The following is a 23,409-nucleotide window of genomic DNA, read 5'->3' as shown; positions in this document are numbered from 1 at the left end:
GTGTGCTTACTGTGAAAACTAAAACTGATAGTGATGGTGTGACCAGGTTGGTCTGCTGACGGCTGCTAGGCTCAGCTGAGGAGGACATCACAAACAAATTAATCTCGGAACCCACAACCCAGGACCAAATATTGCATGCGCTGGCCAGCTACTCATGAAAACAGTCCCGGGAGACTACAAACAAATATGGTCTGTGGCTGGAGATGACAGAGCAGACAGCCATGAAGAGAACAAACAGGAAAGGATTGGATTATCTTTCACAGTCTAGCTGAAGGAAATCCATAACTAGACATTGAGAGATACTGTATACACAAACTTCTGAGGAGATGTTTGGTTTGAAATGCCTCACACACAAAAACTGTTGTAAAGACTGGGATGCTGCTTACATGGCAAATTCAACTAAATCTGTCTTTGAGGGTCAATGAGTGTAGGCTACATGAAGACAGTGCAGTCGGTAACTCTGATGTCTAAGTTCTGACCATGCTTCTAAACATTATTCACAGATAGCCATTCTGCAGCTAGTGCTTTAATGTCTGTGTAGTGTGTACTGGGTATGGGCCCATGTTTCACCACACACAAACAGGACATTTAAACAGGACACACCTTGCTTTGCAAACACAGAACAACCCTTTGTTTACAGTACAGTAAACCTAACTGCTGTGGTGGAAACAGTGGTGGTCAGTGCCGTTTAAGCTGAGGGAGGACGCTTTTTTTTTTCATGATCGTGGCCTTATTTCTATTACAGCACATTGGATGAATCTTATTCATATTCCATTCACCCCATTCAATGTAACAGCGATTAGGTTTAGGATACTACATTATACAAAATGTTTCCCTATACCCATCATAAGGTTTCAACAACCAAGCCTATGAATTAAAGTTTACAATGTAGGTGCACACAGGTCGAGAGACACATTTAAGGTCACAGACGGTGACACATGAAAAGACAGTGACATTTAATACTGCCTTATACACTCTAGCCTGCATATGGCTGATATAGGGTGTAATCATTTGTCCAACAGTTGCAAACAAGAGTTTCTATTGCACAAATTCAGGTATGTTTATCCCGGTTTAATTCCATTTGCTTCCGTTTAAGAAACGTTTTTCAACAGAATTGGCGGAATGAATACACCCCTGAGCACGCGTAAACACAGTTAACTTTCATAGCAGCCACTTTGTATTCCTTGTCGCATCTATGCGCTCTCCTCCTCTCACCTCTTCCCTTCGCTTGTGGACTTCAATGCACAACACATCAGCTGTATGTGACCAGGCAAAAAATTATTTCCAAGCCAAACCGCTACACACAGCCTACACCGTTGTCACCATATTAGGTAAAGTAACATAGCTAATAGAACTAATGCGTTAGTAAACCCGCTACAATCATGCAGTAACGTTACAATGTACAGTCAGTAAGCAGTTACACCGGCGGGCCCCTGTGGCAAGAAATTAGTAATACAAAAAGCTTACCTTGACTTGGAAGAGTTCCAGTGTTGTGTTGGCCAGCTAGCTAACATAGCATCCCTCTGTTTGAGCAGGGTGTTTCAGTAGGCTAAACTAGCTAGCTGCATTAGCTAGCTAAGTAAGTGAAACTGAGAAAAAAAATGACAATCTCTATTTCTCTCTTGCTTCTCCTTCATTTTGGAAGAAATTAATTTATGAAAAACTGTTAAACTATTGTCTTTCTCTCTGAGTCAACTACTCACCACATGTTATACACTGCAGTGCTAGCTGTAGCTTATGCTTTCAGTACTAGATCATTATCTGATCCTTAATTGGGTAGACAACTTGTAAGTTCATGCTGAAAGAGCTCTGATAGGCTGGAGGACGTCCTCTGGAATTTGTCATAATTACTGTGTAAGTCTATGGAAGGGGGTGAGAACCATCAGCCTCCTAGGATTTGCATTGAAGTCAATGTACCCAGAGAAGGACGGAAGCTAGCTGTCCTCAGGCTACGCCATGTTGCTACCCTACTGGGTGCTGTTGAGGCTACTGTAGATAGTGAGTTTCTATAGTGTGTTTTAATCAATTATTTGGTGACGTGATATATTTAGTATAGTTTTATCTAAAAAGGCTAACTTTTTAAATGTTTTACAATTGTCATTTTTTATGAAATTCACTGAGGAGGATGGTCCTCCACTGGGTGGGAACCAGGAAAGCCTCATTATTGCTACTTCCAGACTTAGGTTCAAATATTATTTTACAATCTTTATTTCTGTTTTATAGTTTTATATATATTTTAAATTATTTGTGCCAGATGGGTGGGGTTTGCAGCCTAGCGGTTAAGAGTGCTGGGCCATTAACCGAAAGGTCGCCAGTTCGAATCCTCGAGCCAACAAGGTAGAGAAATCTGCCGTTTTGCCCTTGATCAAGGCAGTTAACCATCAACAACAACTGCTCCCCGGTCGCCGATGATGTCGATTAAAGCAAACCCCGCACATCTCTGATCCAGAGGGGTTGAGTTAAATGAGGAAGAAACATTCCGGTTGATTGCATTCAGTTGTGCAACTGACTAAGTATCCCTTTTCCCTTTTTATTGGTCCATTAAACCAGAGGGTCAATCAAACACATATCAAATATTTAAATGATTTTTAATAGTATTTTAACCTGGTTCTAGCTACTGTACTCTGGGTAGAGCAAGTCACTGAGACTCCTCTTCTTAGTCTTTTTCCTGAATCCTAATGTTGGTCTGTCTCCAATAAGAATCTCTATACAACAAAATAGAGCTGATGCTGCAGATTCCTCGTCTTTCTTTGCACATTCTTTGGTGTGTTCTGCTAACGCTCATCGTGTCATGGTCTGTGTCATGGTCTGACTCTGCCCAGATAACTCTTGAAGAGTATTTGCCAGGTGCAGTGGATCTAGACAATATCACTACGATTTCAGCAGCAGAGCGATATCGATGTCAAGAGGAACGTCCTGTTTCTCACAGACAGTTATCGATGTCAACATGAGAGTGCGTCTTATCTATGTACGAGAGGCTTATCTTGAACGTTCTGAAGAAGAAATGCTGGGAATTAAACCACTGGGAGATGTGTTAGGATCTCAGTGTGGATCACTCTGACTCTTTTGTGCTGCGCTGGACTGATTACACATCTACCAAAGTTGCTATGGTTACTACAAGCCAGCATTGTACGGTTGGGTTCGACACGATAGTGTGAAAAGGGCAGGCCTATAATAGTCTGGGTGAGTCAGACAGTATAGACAGTACAATTGGCTAAATGTCATAATAAGATGGATCCCTTGCAGTGACATGAAGAATGTGAGAGACAATGGCTTGATTGCCTTGCATGTATGAAAGCAGCCCAGCTGTCAGGGAGGTGTGGCGTGTGAAATTTGCTGATGGAGAGGCACAGATAGTCCTCGCCTGAGAACTCACCAGCACGTTGCCACCCATCTGCAGGTAATCGCTTTGCATAAACTGAACTCTACGTTACACTCTTTCTCTCCCTCTCTCAGCAGAAACTCACTCTGTTTCCTGCCACAACTGGCACAGGCACGTGTACACGGCTCGCATACCACCCCACCAACACACACACATGCTTAAACACACACCGTATTATGACTTGTCATGGCTTCAGGCCATGGATCATCACTGGAGGCTTTGGGCCATGGATCATCACTGGAGGCTTCGGGCCATGGATCATCACTGGAGGTTTCGTGCCATGGATCATCACTGGAGTGAGGAGACGTATGGGCAGCCTGGTGCGTGGAGCTACCACAGGGCTTACCAGGCTGGGGAGACATACAGTAGGCCTGGTTCTGGGAGCAGGCACAGCACTCACCAGGCTGGGGAGACATACTGGAGGCTTGGTTCTTGGAGTAGGCACCGGATACTCTGGGCCGTGGATGGGTGAGCGTAGTCTCGAGCATAGAGCCGGCACAACCCGTCCTGGCTGGATGGTTATTTTCACCCAGCAAATGGGGCGCTGGCACAAGACGCACTGGGCTGTGCAGATGCACCGGAGACACAGTGCACAGAGCCGGCGCAGGATATCCTGGGCGGTAGAGACGCACTGGCGGCCAGATGCGCTGAGCCGGCACCATCCGTCCTGGCTGGATGCCCACTCTAGCCCGGCCGATGCGGGGAGCTGGAATGTAGCGCACCGGGCTGTGAACACGCACTGGAGACACCGTGCGCTCCACCGCATAACACGGTGCCTGACCAGTACCACCTACGGTAAGCATGAGGAGTTGGCTCAGGTCTGAACCCTGACTCTGCCACACTCCCCGTGTGCCTCCCCCCAAACATTTTTGGAGCTGCCTCTCGTGCTTGCCTCGTTGCCGTGACTCCTGGTATCGCCGCAGTTCCTCCCTTGCTGTTTCCCGCCTGTTTCCATGGCAGGGTCTTATCCCCTGCCATAACCTCTTCCCATGTCCATGAGGTCCTCCACTCCCTCTTCTCCCGGGCCCAGGATCCCTGCTCCTCCAGGCCACGCTGCTTGGTCCTTTGGTGGTGGGTAGTTCTGTTACGAACGTCGTCAGGGAAATGACCGGACCAAGGAGCAGCGTGGTGAGCGTACATGATCCTTTATTAAGAATGTCGCCAACAAAACAAGAAACACCAAAAACGAACGTGAAGCTGACTAGGGCTATACAGGCCACTAACACAGACAACTACCCACCACTTAGGTGGCAAAACAGGCTGCCCAAGTATGATTTCCAATCAGAGACAACGATAGACAGCTGTCCCTGATTGAGAACCATACAGAAACAGAAAACATAGAATGCCCTCCCCACATCACACCCTGACCTAACCAAATAGAGAAATAAAACGGGTCTCTAAGGTCAGGGCGTGACATGACTGAAGATCATACTACAGTAAATGTGATAATTCTACTAATGTGAAAGTGTCAGATCAGGAACAGACATTTATCAGAACAATGAAAAATGTACTTTCTCTGTAGACACACTGCAATTCCTGAGAAACAAAAGTCTGTGTTATCACAGTCTGATTAGCTTGGTTATGTAGTGTTGTTTTGGTTGAGGAATCTTTTCCTGTGGGCCTCTCCAGCACCGTGTGTAGTAGACTATCCTATCCTATCGCTCTCCTTCACTGACACTTCTGATGCTCAAGAGTGAGCAAAGACTACAAACAGTCATGTTGTTCCAGTGACCACTGTTATTACTGCATTGGTATCACATAAAAACACCCTGGTACTATCAAACGCTTCTCTGCTTTCTCAACATTTTAGCAGCTTTCCCTGCACTACCACTACCCCCAAACATCCCGACTATGCTGCATGGGCGAGGATCCCACAGGACCGTGAAAGCTCACTTTCCTTTTTTGAGCATTATAAATGCTCCAACCCTCCCTGTATCTCTGTCTCGCCCTCCCTCTCTCTTTCTCTCTCCCCTCTTTCTCTCTGACTCCCTCTCTCACCTCACTGGACAAACATCTTGCCAGTCGCCACGGGCCGTGTTTTTTATTCTGCTTCCAGACAGCTCTGGACTGCATGGAATCGGATCTGAAAATAGGCCCACTGTTCTGTTCAGCCATAATATTTAACTGATAAGGTCATCATCACAGTATCTGCTGAGTGTGGGCACTGGGCCACTCTTCCAGTGTGTAATAGAGCGCTGGACAACTGACTCACCCAGTCAGAAGAAGGGTGGTGGTTATATAATTTTAGAAAAGGTTATTTTGATCTTCTAATAAGGAAAGTCTTTTGTGCAGCATACAGACAAGATAATCAACTATAAACATGCAAAAACAAGACAGTGAACCACACTGGTAGCGGTTTAGAAACAAACAGCAGTATCGCTACTATCGCAGACTGTACTGGCCAGATGACTTAAAACCATCTCATCCTTCCACTCAGAGCTAACAAACAGTGTTAATCACAGACAGTGTTAATCAGAGCTCCCTCCTTTTCCAACGTCTGCTTCCGTACCTTACACATAAAAGCTGTGTTATTCTACTCTACCAGATACTATCTGAGACATACCACAGCTGGCCAGACAGAGGCTCTCACAGTCTACCTGCCAAATTGAGGCTAAAACATCAATCAATTAAATGTATTTATAATGCCCTTTTTAAACCAAAGTCACAAAATTATTTTACATTAACGAGGCCTAGAATAGACTCACAAGGAGTAAACATCATAAGGATTATTGCTAGGCCTTTATTTGGGAGCAATTGTGTTAATGTGGACTGCATTATACTAGGTGTTAGTAAACACCAGTATAGGAAGCAGCCCTGATGAGAAATGGATTAAAATCCTCTGTGTCCTTGATCAAATCCCTCTCTCATGGATCGATTTATCCTCTCCTCTGCAGACTTCTTTCTATACATCAAGAGATTAGCCTACAGTACATGAAGAAAAATCTGCCCATTTCGTGATCAATTGTCATTAACTATGTGGAGGCTTGTTTGATTGGATTGGGCAGTGGAAGTATGAGAATAATAATAGCATGATTGATTAACATTATAGTAGAGCTCATCAAATTAAAATACAGGGCTTTCTGGGATCGAACAGACTGTGTGTGTGTGTGTGTGTGTGTGTGTGTGTGTGTGTGTACCGAATGTAATCAAAATACTTGACAGATGACAGATGTTTAGCTTCATATGAACTGGAACACATGCACGTGCAGTCACACAAACACACTGTGTCAGGCACACAGCAGGAAGTGACAGCATAGCTGGATCACGCCACGGGATGATGGGTTTATTTCCAGCTGTTCTAGAGGACAAGTCACCCTGAGAAGGTGACATTAGGACACCTCACCTCACTGTGAGTGTGTGTTCAGTACAGACGAGTCATGTCTGAAGTGTTCTTCACCCTAAATGGGGCCAATTTAGATCTACAGTAATAACAATATGTTATGAAATGTTATGAGTGTCCTATTCGCGGGCAGTCGAGTAGAGAAATTTGTGTGACAGGAACCAAGAGTCTAATCTCTCCTGCTGGCATGCAGCAGCTCCCTACTGAAGCCTTCTGAATCAGAGCCTGCCGTGCTATCTCACACCACACACACTACCGCTCCGAAATGACACGACTTAACACTCACTAGCTGATAACCGCTACACTGTGTAGTGTGGGCTGTGGCCTCACTGGCTGCCTGGCTTTTCTCTATTGGCTGCTTGGCTACAGCGACACAGAGACTTCACTAGCTGCCCACACTAGAACACTGAACAGGCCCCTTTGGCTGGGTTGGAAAGAGATCTGGCTACATACGGAGGTGCTCCCACACACACTCCTACAAACACGCACAAAGATGAATGGCACACACACACACACCTCTGTATCAGTTACTTTACACTAGGAGCCACTGAGCCCACAGACGGGAGCTGACAATGCAGATATGCTGTTCGTGGATAGGACAGAGGTAAGAAACAACCTGAAAGGGCCATTTGTTGATGAGAGAGAAAATAGAGATGAGAGTGAGATACCAGTGGTTTCTCTGACTAATGTGAAGTTAAAGGCTGCTGAATGAAGTTAAAAGAGACTTTGAAATGGAAATGTGTTAAGCAGTCTAGAGAGAGAGAGAGAGAGAGAGAGTACATGGGACAGCGATGCCATCTCCTCTGGCTGATTCCCTGCCTCTGACAGAGAGGAAGCTGCTGAAAGATAAAACACACTCAGCACTTTTCACAGTGAACCAATCACACATACACAAATATACACAAGACATGCACACACACACATGCAAACTAACACGCTACTAGTCAATTAATATCCTTCTTTGAAGCATTTGAGCAATAAGAGAAGAAAAGAGAAGAAGGGCAGAGTAAACCTACAGTACAAACCATCAAGTACACTCACGTATGCAGCTTCAGGCAACGTTCAGGGCCACTGGCACTAAGTCTAGGTACAGCTCCATATGTCTGACAATGAATATTTTAAATGGGATTTACTGACACGGCCTGAGATCAGATTCATAACTAGGTTATTTGGCAACGCATGGCTTTGTTTTCTTCCCACATCAACAGAGCACAGAGTCAGAGAGACAGGGTGGTGGGGGAGAGACTAGATAGATAGAGGGAGAGAGAGAGAGAGAGAGAGAGAGGGGGAGAAAGATAGGCTGATGAAGTGAAAGAGTATTGCTGTTGGAGTGGTGAGTAAACAGTGCTAAGCTGGCATACGATACAGTACGGTATGGTAAGGTAGCAGACCTGACTCGGACTCCTCCAGTCTTCCCGCCTGGTTCCCCATGCTGGTCCGGTCGGCAGCTCTCCCCACCGGGACGGACTAATCCAAGAACCCCGGCAGCGGGGGAGGCCGGCTCTGCTCAGAGAAGCTCTCTATCTAACAGTATGTAGCAACGTCTAAGTCCGATACACCGGTAGAGATACAAAAACATACAGGAGACAAAAATAATATTCCCTCCTTCCTTCCTTTCTCTCTCTCTCTCGCTCTTCTCTCCAGCTCTTCCTGAGGCAGAGTGAGTGGAAGCAGGCTGTCCCGCTGCTTGAGTGTGTGTACGTGTATGTGTGTATGTGTCATTCAGACTGGTGACATTGCAGTGACACACTGGCTGGCAGGCAGAGCCGTGTGGGCTTCATTAGCCCAGTGACGGCTGGAATCAGCACAGAGGGGGAGTGGCTTCCACGGCTACACACACGCACACAGACCGGCCCTCCTCCTCCTTCCCTCAGTCTCACAGACTTGCAGAGCTGTTTTTCACTCTCACAACAGAGCATACATGACTGCTGCTTTTAACACAGTGTATTGTGCCTCCACAAAGTAAATATCACTGTACAGTATGATGAAAGAGAGAGACTGATGGAGGAGGAAGAGAGGAAGGAAAGAGGGGGAGGAAAAGGATGATTTGTCTTGTTGGCAGAGGCTGACATCAGAGCTCTCTCTTCTCTTCCCTTTCATGTGAACTCTCCTGACTTCATCTGTCCAACAGAGAGCAAGATCACGAACTAACTGGAGCTCTGGCAAACCAGGGGTTGGAACCGGTTTAGGGAACAGAATTGAACATCTGAGGAAACCACAACAGAACCTTCATTTTAAAAGCATGGAAACTGGTTACATGGGACATCCATATGCATTCAGATCCAACCTGGCACAGCCAGCGCCATCAATAAACGAGGGATGTTGGCCAAATGAGCCACATTTACATATCCTTAAATAGCCTATAACAAATTACAAAGCACAATGTCTTGTGTTTCGATGTGTAGCATATACAAAACTTTATCGCCAATTTATTTTAAAAAATGTACTTTCCTAAAACAATAATTGTTCACCTCACGGTTCAGTTGTCAGAGATTAGAGCACTAAATGCATCAGTCGCCTCTTCACTGTGACCTTGAGACTGGTGTTTTGCGAGTACTATTTAATGAAGCTGCCAGTTGAGGACTTGTGAGGCGTCTGTTTCTCAAACTAGATACTCTAATGTACTTGTCCCTTTGCTCAGTTGTGCACCGGGGCCTCCCATTCCTCTTTCTATTCTGGTTAGAACCAGTTCACTCTGTTCTGTGAAGGGAGTAGTACACAGAGTTGAACGAGATATTCAGTTTCTTGGAAATTTCTCACATAGAATAGCCTTCATTTCTCAGAACAAGATTAGACTGACAAGTTTCAGAAGAAAATTATTTGTTTCTGGCCATTTTGAGCCTGTAATCTAATCCACAAATGCTGATGCTCCAGATACTCAACTAGTCTAAAGAAGGCCAGTTTAATTGCTGGTTTAATCAGAACAACAGTTTTCAGCTGTGCTAACATAATTGCAAAATAGTTTTCTAATGATCAATTAGCCTTTTAAAATGATAAACTTGGATTAGCTAACACAACGTGCCATTGGAACTCAAGAGTGATGGTTGCTGATAATGGTCCTCTGTACGACTATGTAGATATTCCATTAAAAAATCTGCCGTTTCCAGCTACAATAGTCATTTATAACATTAAAAATGTCTACACTGTATTTCTGATCAATTTGATGTTATTTCAATGGACAAAAAATGTGCTTTTCTTTAAAAAAAAACAAGGACATTTCTAAGTGACCCCAAACTTTTGAACGGTATTGTATACGAAGGAAGAGAAGCATGCTTCAACACTGACATGCAATTCTTTATGGGCTCCCGAGTGGTGCATCGTACTAAGGCACTGCATCTTAGTGCAAGAGGCTTCACTACAGAGACCTTTGTTCGAATCCAGGCTGTATCACAACCGGCCGTGGTTGGGAGTCCCACAGGGTGGCGCACAATTTGGCCCAGCGTCGTCTGGGTTTGGCCAGTGTAGGCCGTCATTGTAAATAAGAATTTGTTCCTAACTGACTTGCCTAGATAAATAAAGGTTAAGTTTAATATCAAAAGTAAGAAGCCATTGTTTATAGGGAAAATATAAGCAGCCTATTATATTAAACACAGTATTACAGTTGGAACCTAATTAGCATATTTAAAGAACTGGTTTCGAATTCATAAATAGGCTTACAATAATAACAATTGGCACGGGAAACATATGTTTACATTGCCAAAGCAAGTTAAATAGATAAACAAAAGACACATTTCAAATGTTATATCATGGCTATGTAAAGTGTTATAATGATATGCAAATAGTTATAGTACAAAAGGGAAAACCAATAAACATAAATATGGGTTGTATTTACAATAGTGTTTGTTCTTCTCTCTCTCTCTCTCCTCAGCAGCAGGCGTATGTGCGCGCAAGGAGTGTGAGAATGGTTCTGAAGTGTGAATTCGGGGTGTAGGCTATGATAGAAAGCCTTTCCTGGACGATTTTACTTGTCATCTTTTCATTTTTTTTATTGCCCAAAGGCCAGCAATTAGCCCTTCCGGCTAATGGAAACCCTGGTGTGTGGTTGTGTAGGCGAACTGCCTCTTCCCCCTCGAAAGCATGGTCTAGTAATCTATTAAAATTACAAGCGTGATTCAGAGAAGACCTTTTCAATGCTAGTTAAGGAGACTATAGTTATCACGTTTCACATGGGATTTATTAACTACAAAAAGGTAAGACATGTTTTTATTTTCATTCTGGTGCCGCTCTGCAAAAAAAGGAACGATCTGGTTTAGAACTTTATTTTGCTGGTCAGAACGACTGGAAAATAATTTTGGTTCCAACCCTTTTGGCAAACTCTAAACACACATATACATGCACACACAGACATCCTCACACACTCTCTTTTTCTCTCACACAAACATGCATGTGCACACACACACTAGCAGTGTTTTCATAGCAGGACTCTGCATTACTGGGGGGCGCCATTCTCCCTGCAGGAGGGGTGTGTCTGAAAACGGAGGGAGGGTTGTGTGAGGAGAGGGAGGGGCAGTGGGTTCATTCTCATTCACAATGTATGTGTCTGAAATATTAATGCTGGTAAAAGCCACAGTAGGACAAATGAAGTTGGGAGTGAACTGATGTGTCATCTCCGGGTTGGATTGGTCCCTTATTGAGTGACCCGGCTTGAAGGGAACCTCTATCTTTCCATCTTTAAGTGTGTCTCCCTCTCTGTCACTATGTGTGTGTGTGTTCATTTCTCTCTTTCCTTTACAAGTCTCTGATATCTGCTGCAATATTTAAAAAAATCGAATTATGGGCATAGACTTTTTAAACTCAGAGATGCTGCTGTGTTGCCTCTTCCTCCTCCTTCTCTAGTGTTCTCCAATGATCATTTCTCCTTCTGTCTGAGTCAATCACTGCAGAACCACACCAGGTAAACCAACACAGAGTCTTTGGGGGTTGCTTGGGACACAGTCTTCTCATGACATGGATGCATGTTGTATGTAGTTCAGTAAACAGACCAACAACAGGTGTGTTTGTGTACAAACCTTATATCAGATGAGAAATATCTTTGCCTAAATAGACTGTTTGCACGTTAATCCTTCTCTTTTAAAGCCCCACCCGAATATATTGAGTGGGTGTGGAGTCGTGATTTCTCATGACGAGCATCATTACCACTGCTCTGAGTCTGTTCTGAGTGTGTGTGTGTCTGTCATGGTAGAATGCTTATGGAGGCTAGAGAGAACTGAGGAGTCCCAGCGGTATTGAGGCACGTTTGATTAATTCATATGACAGCGATGAGAAGGGGATAGAGAGAGTGACTGTGCCCCAGTCTGAGGTGGGCGACAAAGACATACAATGCCCCCTCAGGGCCACATGTTCCAGGCCTCTCCACAGGCCTCCAGGGTCCCAGAGTGTGTCCGAAATGGCACCCTATTTACTATATAATGCGCTACTTTTCTTTTTACCAGGGCCCTAATCCAAAATAGTGCACTATATGGGGAATAGGGAACCAGTTCAGACGCAGCTCCAGTCTGGTGTCTGGGCACGTCCACCAGCTGCTCTGCAACCCTCTCCTCCCCTCGTCCTCTTCCTCCTTCTCTCCATCCTTCACTGTGACAGTCAGTCAGAGGGATAACTCACATCATTCATCACACACTCAGGGAAGCCTCGCTCGCTCCCTAGGCATGAGGACAGACCAGAACCCCTTATTAGGTTTCTCAAATCAGTCACAACGACTTGTGGTAATGTCTAAATGATAAGGTTTCTGGGCTGATGAATGAAGTACATATTATAATACTTCTGGAGAGGCAACACATGGTGAGAAACCTGTGGGTGCCTGTTCCCCATCAGTCACTGACAGAGGCTGCAGTATTCATCTGGCTGAGAGACAGGCTGGGCTTAACTACACCATGAAGGGAGAAATATGACATGCCTGACAGGCCTTCGCCTCATAGATACAGCGAAACTTGAAACTATAACAGCACTCATTAATCTATTACTGAGACAAAGATATGTTGTTGAGTGGGTGCCCAATTATAACAGCTAGTCAACTATGCTAGCTAGTCAGTATGTGGATGATGTTTACAGCAAGTGAAACATCTCTCAGTGGGTTCTTAATGAAATGGAAGTGGACAGTGTGCAGTAAACGAGGCAGCAGGTGTGAAGGCCTCATAACCTTAGTTAGATCTGATGATTCATATTGACCTCCTAATGACCGGTACACAGTGTGTTTCAGACAGGCCCAGAGGGCCTTCAGCCTGAGGGTCTGGGCTGAATCACTCATCACAATGGGATCTTCTTTGCCCTTTAGATGGTCAGTATGAACACTGTCAAGCCACCAGTTACAGCTGCGGACTTGTATTCTTGCTATTAATACAGCAGAGATATTTGTTTTGGCTGATATTGATCCACAGAGGCAATTTCAAATATCTAGTGTCTCTTTAAGCCAAGACACTGACACTGGAAAAGGCTATAAAATGATTGAGTACAACTGTCCCTTTGAACAGTGACACACTACAAGACCTTAAAAGTTCAAACTGCCCACAGTCCTCTGCATCCATTCAATGTGAGCACAGCACAGTGTCTAAATCAGAACAGGTCTGCGGTAAAGGAAGGACCCATCCATGAAGTAGCTAGTAGTACACATCACTTCACCCCATTAGGGCTGATGATAAAGGTGTTATTTATAGAGTAAAAACTGCTTCTCTTTATCTCCTCCTCTCCTTCTGGTGCTCCACTAGGGATTCCCTACTCTCACAGTGAAGGAAGGCTTTATTTAAATTTTGATGAAGTGCTTAAATAAGTCATCTGGACGTGGCTGTGACCCCTTGTCTGACGTCTCTCTCTCTCTCGACAATTCTACCACTTAATAACCAGTTATTGTGCTATTAGTATATATGCACTACTGTAAGATATGATACACGTTGATGTTGTAGCATTTTAAGTCATACTGCATTTAAGCTTTTCATTTCCCTGGACTACAGTATACTACTATTCCCATGGTGCAATGCTCCGCCATTAAGCCTCTCTGAGGTATAATAATGTTAGCCTCCAGTTAACTTAGTTGGCTAGCAAGTTAACATGAAGCTTATGTCATGAGTTCATTTCACATTACAATGGGTTGTAATCATACGTTTATGCAAGTAAACGACAGCTGTGATGGAAACAGGAAGTTTTGGTTCACACTATGATATGGTGTGTGGTCCTCCCACTACGACTCAGGAAACCATTCAGTTTATAAGGCTACGGATTTGTAGGTGACCAAATACTTATTTTCCACCATAATTTGCAAATAAATTCATTAAAAATCCTACAATGTGATTTTCTAGATTTTTGGGAGAACTTGCACAATTGGTGGCTGACTAAATACTTTTTTGCCCCACTGTATTAGAACAAGTGAAACATTTGAATAAAATGTTCAATATGTTATTTGGAAGAAACACCCAAATCAACATCAAACATCACAAATTAAAGCAGATTTTGAATTGTGTAATGTCTGACCAGTCTGAACAATGCTTGGTAATGAAATCCATCCATCAAAGCCCTGTTAGTCCAGATTGCCTATCATCACAAGCCATTTAAAATCAAATTGTATTTGTCACATGCACCGAATACAACAGGTGAAAAATACCTACTTACAAGCCATTAACCAACAATGCAGTTCAAGAAATAGAGTTAAGAAAATATTTACTAAATAAACTAAAGTAAAAAATACAATAAAAAGTAACACAATGAAATAACGAAGAGGAACTGATGAAGAGGAGCTGATTAGATTTTACAGTTCTAACACAACAATGCTGACAACTGACATGAGACAAGCCTCTTGACATACTGGAGGATGAAGCCATATTGACAGTTATACACATAATCCAGCAATAAAAACAGGCTTTGGTACAAAATACTTACCACAGAGCAAGGTGGTGAGAGGATAAAGTACACCAAGTAAATAATAAGTAGACATAAATCAATAGAGCAGAACCATCTTTAATCATGACTGACAGCATGGTACAAATCGTACAAATCTCAAAAGCTACAGCAAATTTCATTACACTCTGAAGTAAAGCATTGCCCCAGCTATCAGCATCAATACATCAAGATAAGCCACAGACATTTCACTCAGAATATCATTTCACAACTCAAAGACGTTAAAATATCATTTAAAGACCTCGGACCACAAGCCGATATCTCATCTCAGACCTTTCAAAAACCATCATTATGTCTTAACCATTATATAGGTCTCAACAGTCAACCCAGTATGTATGCGTTGTTGACTAGACTAACACACTTCCATTACATGATCATGCCGAATGGGATTTTACACTGGCTGATCAGCAGCAGCTCTATAGACCTGTCTGGTCTGTCCACTGACAGTTATGTTCATCTATGTCAACATGGGACTGGGGGATACCTAGTCAGTTGTACAACTGAATGCCTTCAACTGGTTAGTTCTTATTGTTATATTTCACTGCACAGCCGCCAGTCCCATTCTACATGCCTTAGATAGCTCTTTAGTCCCACCCCCAACACAAGTGGAGACCTCACCTGGAGACCTCACCTTAATCGACATCCACAGAGTCCAGGGGAACAGTGGGTTACCAGGGTGCAGAACATCAGATTTTTACCTTGTCAACTTGAGGATTCAATCCAGCAAGCTTTTGGTTACTGGCCTACCGCTCTAACATCTAGGCTACCTGCACTTACTTGTGTGGAGGAGGCAGATAGAACATTTCAAACATGAAATCCCTGTGGAGACATATCCATCTGTCTCTTTTATGATTTTGATTGGATATAAAGGCCAACTTAGCTTATTTTGACTTCAACATCTTTAGCTGAGGGAATAAATTGGTAAAGTTTGCAATCAAGGGGCGGCAAATAGGGGCGGCAAATAGGGGCGGCAAGTACACTAGTGGTTAGAGCGTTGGACTAGTAACCAAAAGGTTGCAAGATCGAATCCCTGAGCTGACAATGTAACAATATGTCATCCTGTCCCTGAACAAGGCAGTTAACCCACTGTTCCTAGGCCATCATTGAAAATACTAAATTGTTCTTAACTGACTTGCCTAGTTAAATAAAGGTCAAATAAAAAAAAAAAGGATAAGTGGACTCTGTGCCTTCCTCCTTGAGATGCAGAGTGCTTTACAATCAAGTGTTTTTTTTTTTTTTTTCAATTTTTTTGTTAAAAAAAATATAATAATTAAAAAAAAAATACAAAATCTGGTCCCATAACATGGCTGAAGAGCAAGGAATTATTTAGGAAGTTGCCTGATGAAATCATTATGCAGGCACAAAGTATAATAATCTAATTTGTATCCTGCAGTGTGAAAACCTTGAAAAACAAACTTCTTTCATTAAAGCCTCTTGATACATTTAAAGCCAATCTGGGTTTAATTGTGTGAGAGCTTGAGAAAGTTATTCTGCGCCACACTTGGTGCCTGGTTTCACAGTCTCACTCAGCTCCCAGGAGCCCTTTGTCAAACAAAAAATCAATTTGTTAAGCCTCTAATCAACAGCCATAAAGAGATGTGAATTAGCAATCTACCCAAAACACAACCCCCAAACACTGTGTGGATGGGCTTTGAATAAACAAACACTACTAGTCTGCTACCCCAGAGGGATTTTACAAGGGATACGCTATGAACAATATGGTTACTATACACAAATCTACAGAACCAGTCAAAAGTTTGGACACACCTACTCATTCAAAAGGTTTTTCTTTATTTAAAAAAACTATTTTACACACTGTAGAATAATAGTGAAGACATCAACACTTTGAAATAATACATACAGTATGGAATCATGGTTTTTGCGACTGCACTTTAAGAAACTTTAAAAGTTTTTGAAATTGTCCAGATTGACTGACCTTCATGTCTTAATGTAATGATGGACTGTTGTTTCTCTTTGTTTATTTGAGCTGTTCTTGCCATAATATGGACTTGGTCTGTTACCAAATAGGGCTTGGTCTTTTACCAAATAGGGCTATCTTCTGTATACCACCCTTACCTTGTCATCACACAACTGATTGGCTCCAACGCAGGAGGAAAGAAGGAAAGGAAAGAAATTCCACAAATTAACTTTTAATTTAAATATATTCCAGGTGACTACCTCATGAAGCTAGTTAAGGGAATGCCAAGACTGTGCAAAGCTGTCATCAAGGCAAAGGTGGCTACTTTGAAGAATCTAAAATATATTTTCATTTGTTTAACACATTTTTGGATACTACATGATTCCATATGTGTAATTTCATAGATTTGATGTCTTCACTATTATTCTACAATGTAGAAAATAGTAAAACCTTCGACTGGTACTGTATGTCCGTCCAATACCTAATTGTAGGCCTAATATTTGTCTTTGGCTGACATGTCAATTTAAAGATTTAGTCAATTTAAAACCAGGGGTTTGTTGGATAAAGCTATTCCTCACAAACATATGACCGTTTGTGCTGTTTGCGACATAATTCTGTTAACAAACTTTGCATCTGCACTGTTATTCAAGTAAATGTGTTTTTGTAAAATCTCCAGTGGGAATTATTGTGCATAGAGTTGTATGGTTTGTTTAACTTGGCAATCATTGGTTATTGTTTGGCACACATTTTAAAGGGAAAAATCTCAGCAAAATGTGAAGGGTCTCAGCATCATTCTGTTAACATGGAATTACTCCACTTGCAGAAACATGGAATGTCCTTGGTCATATGTCCAGGTATTTGCAAAGCCATTAAAATACTTTTAACACAGGATGTAATATATCACAGACAATGAGGCGAGTGTAGCCTGATGGAATTCATCATTACCTCTTGTCTCAAACCTGTATGTACAATGCATTCGGAAGGTATTCAGACCCCTTGACAATTTCCACATTTTGTTACAAGACAGCCTTATTCTAAAATGGATGAGATTGTTTTTCCCTCCCTCATCAATCTACACCCAGTACCCCATAACGACAAAGCAAAACTGGGTTTTAGAAATGTTTGAAAATGTATATAAAAAAATAAATATCACATTTACATAAGTATTCAGACCCTTCACTCAGTACCTTTGGCACACCTGTATTTGTGGAGTTTCTCCCATTCTCCTCTGAAGATCCTCTCAAGCTCTGTCAGGTTGGATGGGGAGCCTCGCTGCACAGCTATTCTCAGGTATCTCCACAGACATTTTTTGGTACCCTACCCCAGATCTGTGGCTCAAAACAACCCTGTCTCGGAGCTCCACGGACAATTCCTTCGACCTTATGGCTTGGTTTTTTCATGCAATGTCAACTGTGGGACTTTATATAGACAGGTGAGTGCCTTTCCAAATCATGTCCAATCAATTGAAAATGTGATGTGCAAAACTGATAAGAGACATACCCCAAGCGACTTACAGCTGTAATCGCAGCAAAAGGTGGCGCTACAAAGTATTAACTTAAGGGGGCTGAATAATTTTGCACGCCCAATTTTTCAGTTTTTGATTTGTTAAAAAAGTTTGAAATATCCAATAAATGTCATTCCACTTCATGATTGTGTCCCACTTGTTGTTGATTCTTCACAAAAAAATACAGTTTTATATCTTTATGTTTGAAGCCTGAAATGTGGCAAAAGGTCGCAAAGTTCAAGGGGGCCGAATACTTTCGCAAGGCACTGTATAACTTATTATCGGATTTACCCAAACAACCTCCAAAAACCCCATTAATTTCCCCATAGACTTTGGCCAACAAGCCTTGGCTGTGACGTGGTGAGGTTGGACCCAGGTGCAGAGAAGAGACCAGACGAGGAATCAGTGGTTAAGGATAAACACTTTACTGAGAAACAGTAGCCGCAGGATCACAGTACACTTGAAAAACAACAAACACTAAGTCTCAAAAACTCACTCAGGAAACGAACACACATGGTAAACAATTCCAGCTTCTGCAAAGGACAACAGAAAACACACCTATTTTAACAGGGAAATCATAATGAGTAAATTGGACACACCTGAGTGTCGTTAATGTTTCTAGGACGTTCTCTGCTGCCCTCTGGTGACAGGAGGAACTATGACCGTACCCCCCTTCTAGGAGCGGCTCCAGCTGCAGAGCCAGGGCGACCACCACATAGTTGGTTGTAGTCCCGAACAAGTCCTGGATCCAGGAAGTTCCTGGCAGGCACCCACGCCCACTCCTCGGGCCGTAGCCCTCCCAGTCCACCAGGTACTGCAGGGTGCCTTAGACCCGACGAGCCTCCAACAGATTAGTATAGGCCGGGCGACCATCAAGAAGTCAAGGGGGCGGAAGGGCAGGTGTGGGGGGAGAAGGGACTGGTCCTTAACAGCTTGAGACGGGAGACATGGAAGTATGGACAGACTCTCATAGACCTGGGAAGCTGGAGGCGATAGGTCACCAGGTTGATGCGACTCAGGATCTTGAATGGTCCTATGTAGCGTGGAGTGAGCTTCCGCGAGTCCACCCTTAAGGGAAGATCACGGGTGGACAGCCACACCCGTTGACCCACCCCGTTTGCTCATTCGACTGTGGGTGGAACCCCGAGGAGAGACTTACCGACACCCCCAAAAGGGAGCGGAAGGCTTTACAATACCGTGTGACGAACTGGGGCCCACGATCCGAGACAATGTCCAGGGGAAGTCCCTGTAGTCGAAAGACATGGGTAATCATGAGATTTACTGAGGGCAACAACAACAAAAGGATCGAGGTATGCCCTTTGGGATGGGGGTAAGCCTGTGATAAAGTCTATGGACAGGAGGGACCAGAGCTGGCTGGGGATTGGCAGAGGTTGGAGCAACCCAACTGGTCGCTGTTGCTCAGGGCCCAGGTGGAGCAGGCCGTAACGAAGGATCTCACATCCTCAATCATGTTGGGTAACCAGAATTTCAACCTCAGGAACTCCACTGTCCGATTAACCCCAGACCCCTAATTTAGAGGAGTGTCCCCATTGTAGTACTCAGGAACGGGCTGATCACGGAACATAAAATCTGTTAGTGAGACCCCGCCGGGGTCTAGGCTTGTCGGACCGTGGTCTCAATACTCCATATCACGGGGGCCACAATGCGGAAGCTGGGGATGATGAGCTTGTAGTCCCTCTCCTTGTTAGAGACATCGTGTTGATGGGACAAGGCGTCTGCTTTCTGATTCTTGGATCCCAGGCGATAGGCTAGTGTGAAGTTGAACCTGTTAAAGAACTAAGCCCACCTAACCTGGTGAGCGTTTAACCTCTTGGCTTCTTAAATGGAGACCAAGTTCTTATGGTCCTCCAAATCACGAAAGGATGAGGTTCCCCCTCCAACCAATGTCTCCACACAATGTCGCCCACTTACCTGCCAAGAGGTCCTGGTTGCCTACATAGTAATTGTGTTCCGCTGGCGAGATCCGCTTGGAGAGAAAGGCACATGGCTGCAGATTCTTGTACCCCTTGTTCTGCTGTGAAAGGTACGCCCCTGCCCCGGTGTCTGAGGCGTCCACCTCTAGCACGAAGGGATGGGTAGGATCAGGATGGATGAGGATGGTTCCGGAGGTGAAACATCTCTTGAGCTTCCCGAATGCCCTGTCAGCCTTGGGATCTGGCAAAAACGTTTCTGGGCCGTGAGAGGAGCTGCCACCACACCAAAGTTGCGTATATACAAAGCCTGTAAAAATTGGCAAACCCGAGGTACCACTGGACTTGTTTGAGTGAGGCGGGACGGGGCCAGTCGATGACCGCTCTCACTTTTATGGGGTCCATTTGGATGCTAGCAGTAAAGATAATATGGCCCAGGAAAGACACTTGGGATGCATGGAACTCACACTTCTCTATCTTGATGTATAGTTGACTCTGCAGGATGCGTCTCAGGACTTGGCAGACGTGTAGGATGTGTTCCAGAAGGGTCTTGGAGAAGGTAAACAAAGACGAACCGATTCAACATATCCCTAAGCGTGTCATTGACTAATGCTTGGAAGACTGCCGGTGAGTTCGATAATCCGAAGGGCATGACTAAATACTCATAGTGGCCACTCGGGGTGTTAAAGGCAGTCTTCCATTCATCTCCCTCTTTGATTCTCACCAGATTGTAAGTGTTGCGGAGGTCCAGTTTGGTGAAGAATTGGGCCCCATGGGCCAACTCCAAGGCGGCGGACATCAGGGGTAGAGGGTAACGATTCTTAATCATAATCCTGTTCAGCCCTCTGTAATCAATGCAGGGACGCAGACCTCCATCCTTCTTCTCCACAAAGAAGAAACCTGTACCAGCTGGGGACGAAGAGGAGCAAATGAAACTTGCCTCCAGCGACTCCCGGATGTAATTGTCATGACTGCTTCCCCATGGGAAGGGGGGCACCGGGTAGGAGTTCTATGGTGCATCGGACCATAGACCATAGACCATGGACGATGACGAGGGAGGGTAGCGGATTGCCTCTTACTGAAGGCCTCCCGGATGTCGAAGTCCTCGGGAGGCAGAGCGGAAAAGTCTTGGTCGTCAATGTATGCCGGGGAACACGGTGAGGCTCTTGGTGGGGGTCTTAGGCTTTTAGTCTGGCAGTTCATACCCCAGTCTAGTAGGTGGACCAGGATAATAGTGGGTTATGTAGCACTAGCCAGGGGTACCCTAGGTTAAGGCGGTTCTCAGGAGCAGTGATCAAAAGGAAACCTAGAATGTCTGAGTGGTTTGGACACACCTGAGTGTCGTTAATGTCTATAGGACGGTCTCTGCTGCCCTCTGGTGACAGGTGGAACCATGACAATGGCGGAGTTAATGCCTACAAAAAGATGCCGTTACTACTGCTCTCTATGTCAGACTAAATATTGTTCCCATAGTTCAATTATGCTCTACTTGGCCCGTCACATCAACACGTGAAAGGTAGGTACAACACACACACACACACGTTTGTTTTACTATCCTTGTGGGGACCAAACAATTAAATCCTATTTTCCCTAACCCCTAACCTAACCCTAACCTTAAAATATACCTTTTCCTTGTGGGGACCGGTGAAAATGTCCCCTTACTTGTCCAATTTTCCTTGTTTTACTATCCTTGTGAGGACTTCTGACCCCCACAAGGATAGTAAAACCAAACACACACACACACAGAAATAGACACACTTGTTTTCTGTTGAAATTAACAGCCAGTCAAGCAAAAAAAGTAGTAAACATATCAGAGACAGACATGCAAGCGACTAAACAACAGCAGGCTGTATAAAGGAAGGATCTTCCTATGACGCAGCAGCAACAACATACTTCACACTGGGACACCATAAACAATCAAACACTTCACTTTTTAATTCTCCTAAGAAGCCCTTATGCTCAGTTCAGTCAAAACCCAGACAGGGTTTATACAACAGCTAAGGTTCTAGTTTATTATTCACATGCTCAGAAAATCATTACAAGAGCCTTAATTGTGTAATGCATTAAATACTTATGTGACATGGAACATATAATGCAATTCAAATTTCAGTGTAAAACAGACTATAAAGTATAGTTGAATCTAATATAAATTTACGGCAAATCCAAATGACATTAAACAGTAAACTCGTCAAAATATTTAGAAAATATAGCCTATAATGAATGACTGTTGTAATTGAGAGATCTATCTTAATGATTGATGTGTACAGCATGTGTCCAGTGGGCGAAAGTGTGATACAATTACAGTATTATGTTGTCACAATGACAGAGCCCTGGGTTAATTTGCTTCGGTTGTTATTGGGGTTCCAACACAGAGTCCAACACAGTCAACTCAGTCAAACACATGTTCTGGGTGTTCTTTTGTAAGATGGCCTCATGCTCACCCATGTTCGGACCCCTGACTTACAGTCCCTAACACTAAACATCTGAGTGTGTAACTCACTAACAACAACCCAACACATTCACGCTTGCTGCACTAACGCACACACAAAGACACATACTGTACGTGTGCACACGCTTCACACACACACACACACACACACACACACACACACACGCACACACGCACACACACACACACACCATGTGTATGTGACAAATAAAATTTGATTTGATTTGATTTGATTTGACACACACACACACACACACACACACAAAATCTCTCTAAGGAGAACAATGATGATCATTCTTTCCCTTTCAATAGGCGCCGACCTATCCTATTGGAAAATAAGTCCTCATATTTTCTGTATCGTGGCAGAACAAATGGCCACAGTTCAGAGATCTATTCAGAGGTCGTTACAGGGACAGACAACGATAATATCCACTCACTGTGTCAGGTTTGGACCCAGAAACAATAGGAGACTACTCAGACTACCACCTGCATCCCAACAGGCCAGCTAGACACTGAACAGATATGGAAATAAAGAGGGGATTTCAGGGAAAGTTCTTTATGGCTTGTATTGTAGAACTTGAGCCTTTTCAGAAAAATCAGAGTGATGATATATGGCCCTCTAGTGGCCATCAGGGGAAGTTGTACCCGATGTCTCTCTGGTTGTACATCACAGAGCAAAATGAAATCAGCAACAGGGACTACAAGAAGGAGTGAAGTGTGCTTCTGAACTGATTATTGGAAAAACACCATTACCCTCTCTGATATGTAAATGCAGTGTGTGTGATTATTTCACACAGACTGACGACTCAGCATACAAAAAGTAAACTACAATATTTGATAGAATAACATTGATTAATACTTGTCCATTCAGTTACTTTTTGTCGGAAGGACCCAGAGTTTACATTTTCTTTTCATGTGGAATATTGTTTCATATGGATAACAAAGAAAGAGGAAGTAAAAGGGACGTGTGATTGTGTGTGCGTGTTTCAAGTTGAATG

At 43.6% G+C, this 23,409-nt stretch overlaps 1 protein-coding gene across 4 annotated transcripts in view; it reads right to left on the bottom strand.

The window, feature by feature from the left end:
• Nucleotides 1-23,409, bottom strand: part of specc1 (sperm antigen with calponin homology and coiled-coil domains 1) — a 169,114-nt gene that overhangs the window by 91,645 nt on the left and 54,060 nt on the right. Inside the window, exon 1 of one of the 4 annotated variants that reach the window (XM_024431746.2) lies at nucleotides 8,114-8,485. The exons of the other annotated variants lie outside the window; for them this stretch is intronic. Within the exon in view, the coding sequence (XP_024287514.1) occupies nucleotides 8,114-8,153 (40 nt within the window). The 5' untranslated portion in view covers nucleotides 8,154-8,485. Of the gene's footprint in view, nucleotides 1-8,113; nucleotides 8,486-23,409 lie in introns of those variants that run through there. 4 annotated transcript variants of the gene reach the window in all.

The sequence above is a fragment of the Oncorhynchus tshawytscha genome, linkage group LG09 (assembly GCF_018296145.1).
Source record: "Oncorhynchus tshawytscha isolate Ot180627B linkage group LG09, Otsh_v2.0, whole genome shotgun sequence".
NCBI lineage: Eukaryota > Metazoa > Chordata > Actinopteri > Salmoniformes > Salmonidae > Oncorhynchus > Oncorhynchus tshawytscha.
The sequence above is the reverse complement of the archived record's forward strand: the minus strand, read 5'-3'. Positions and strand labels throughout refer to the sequence as shown.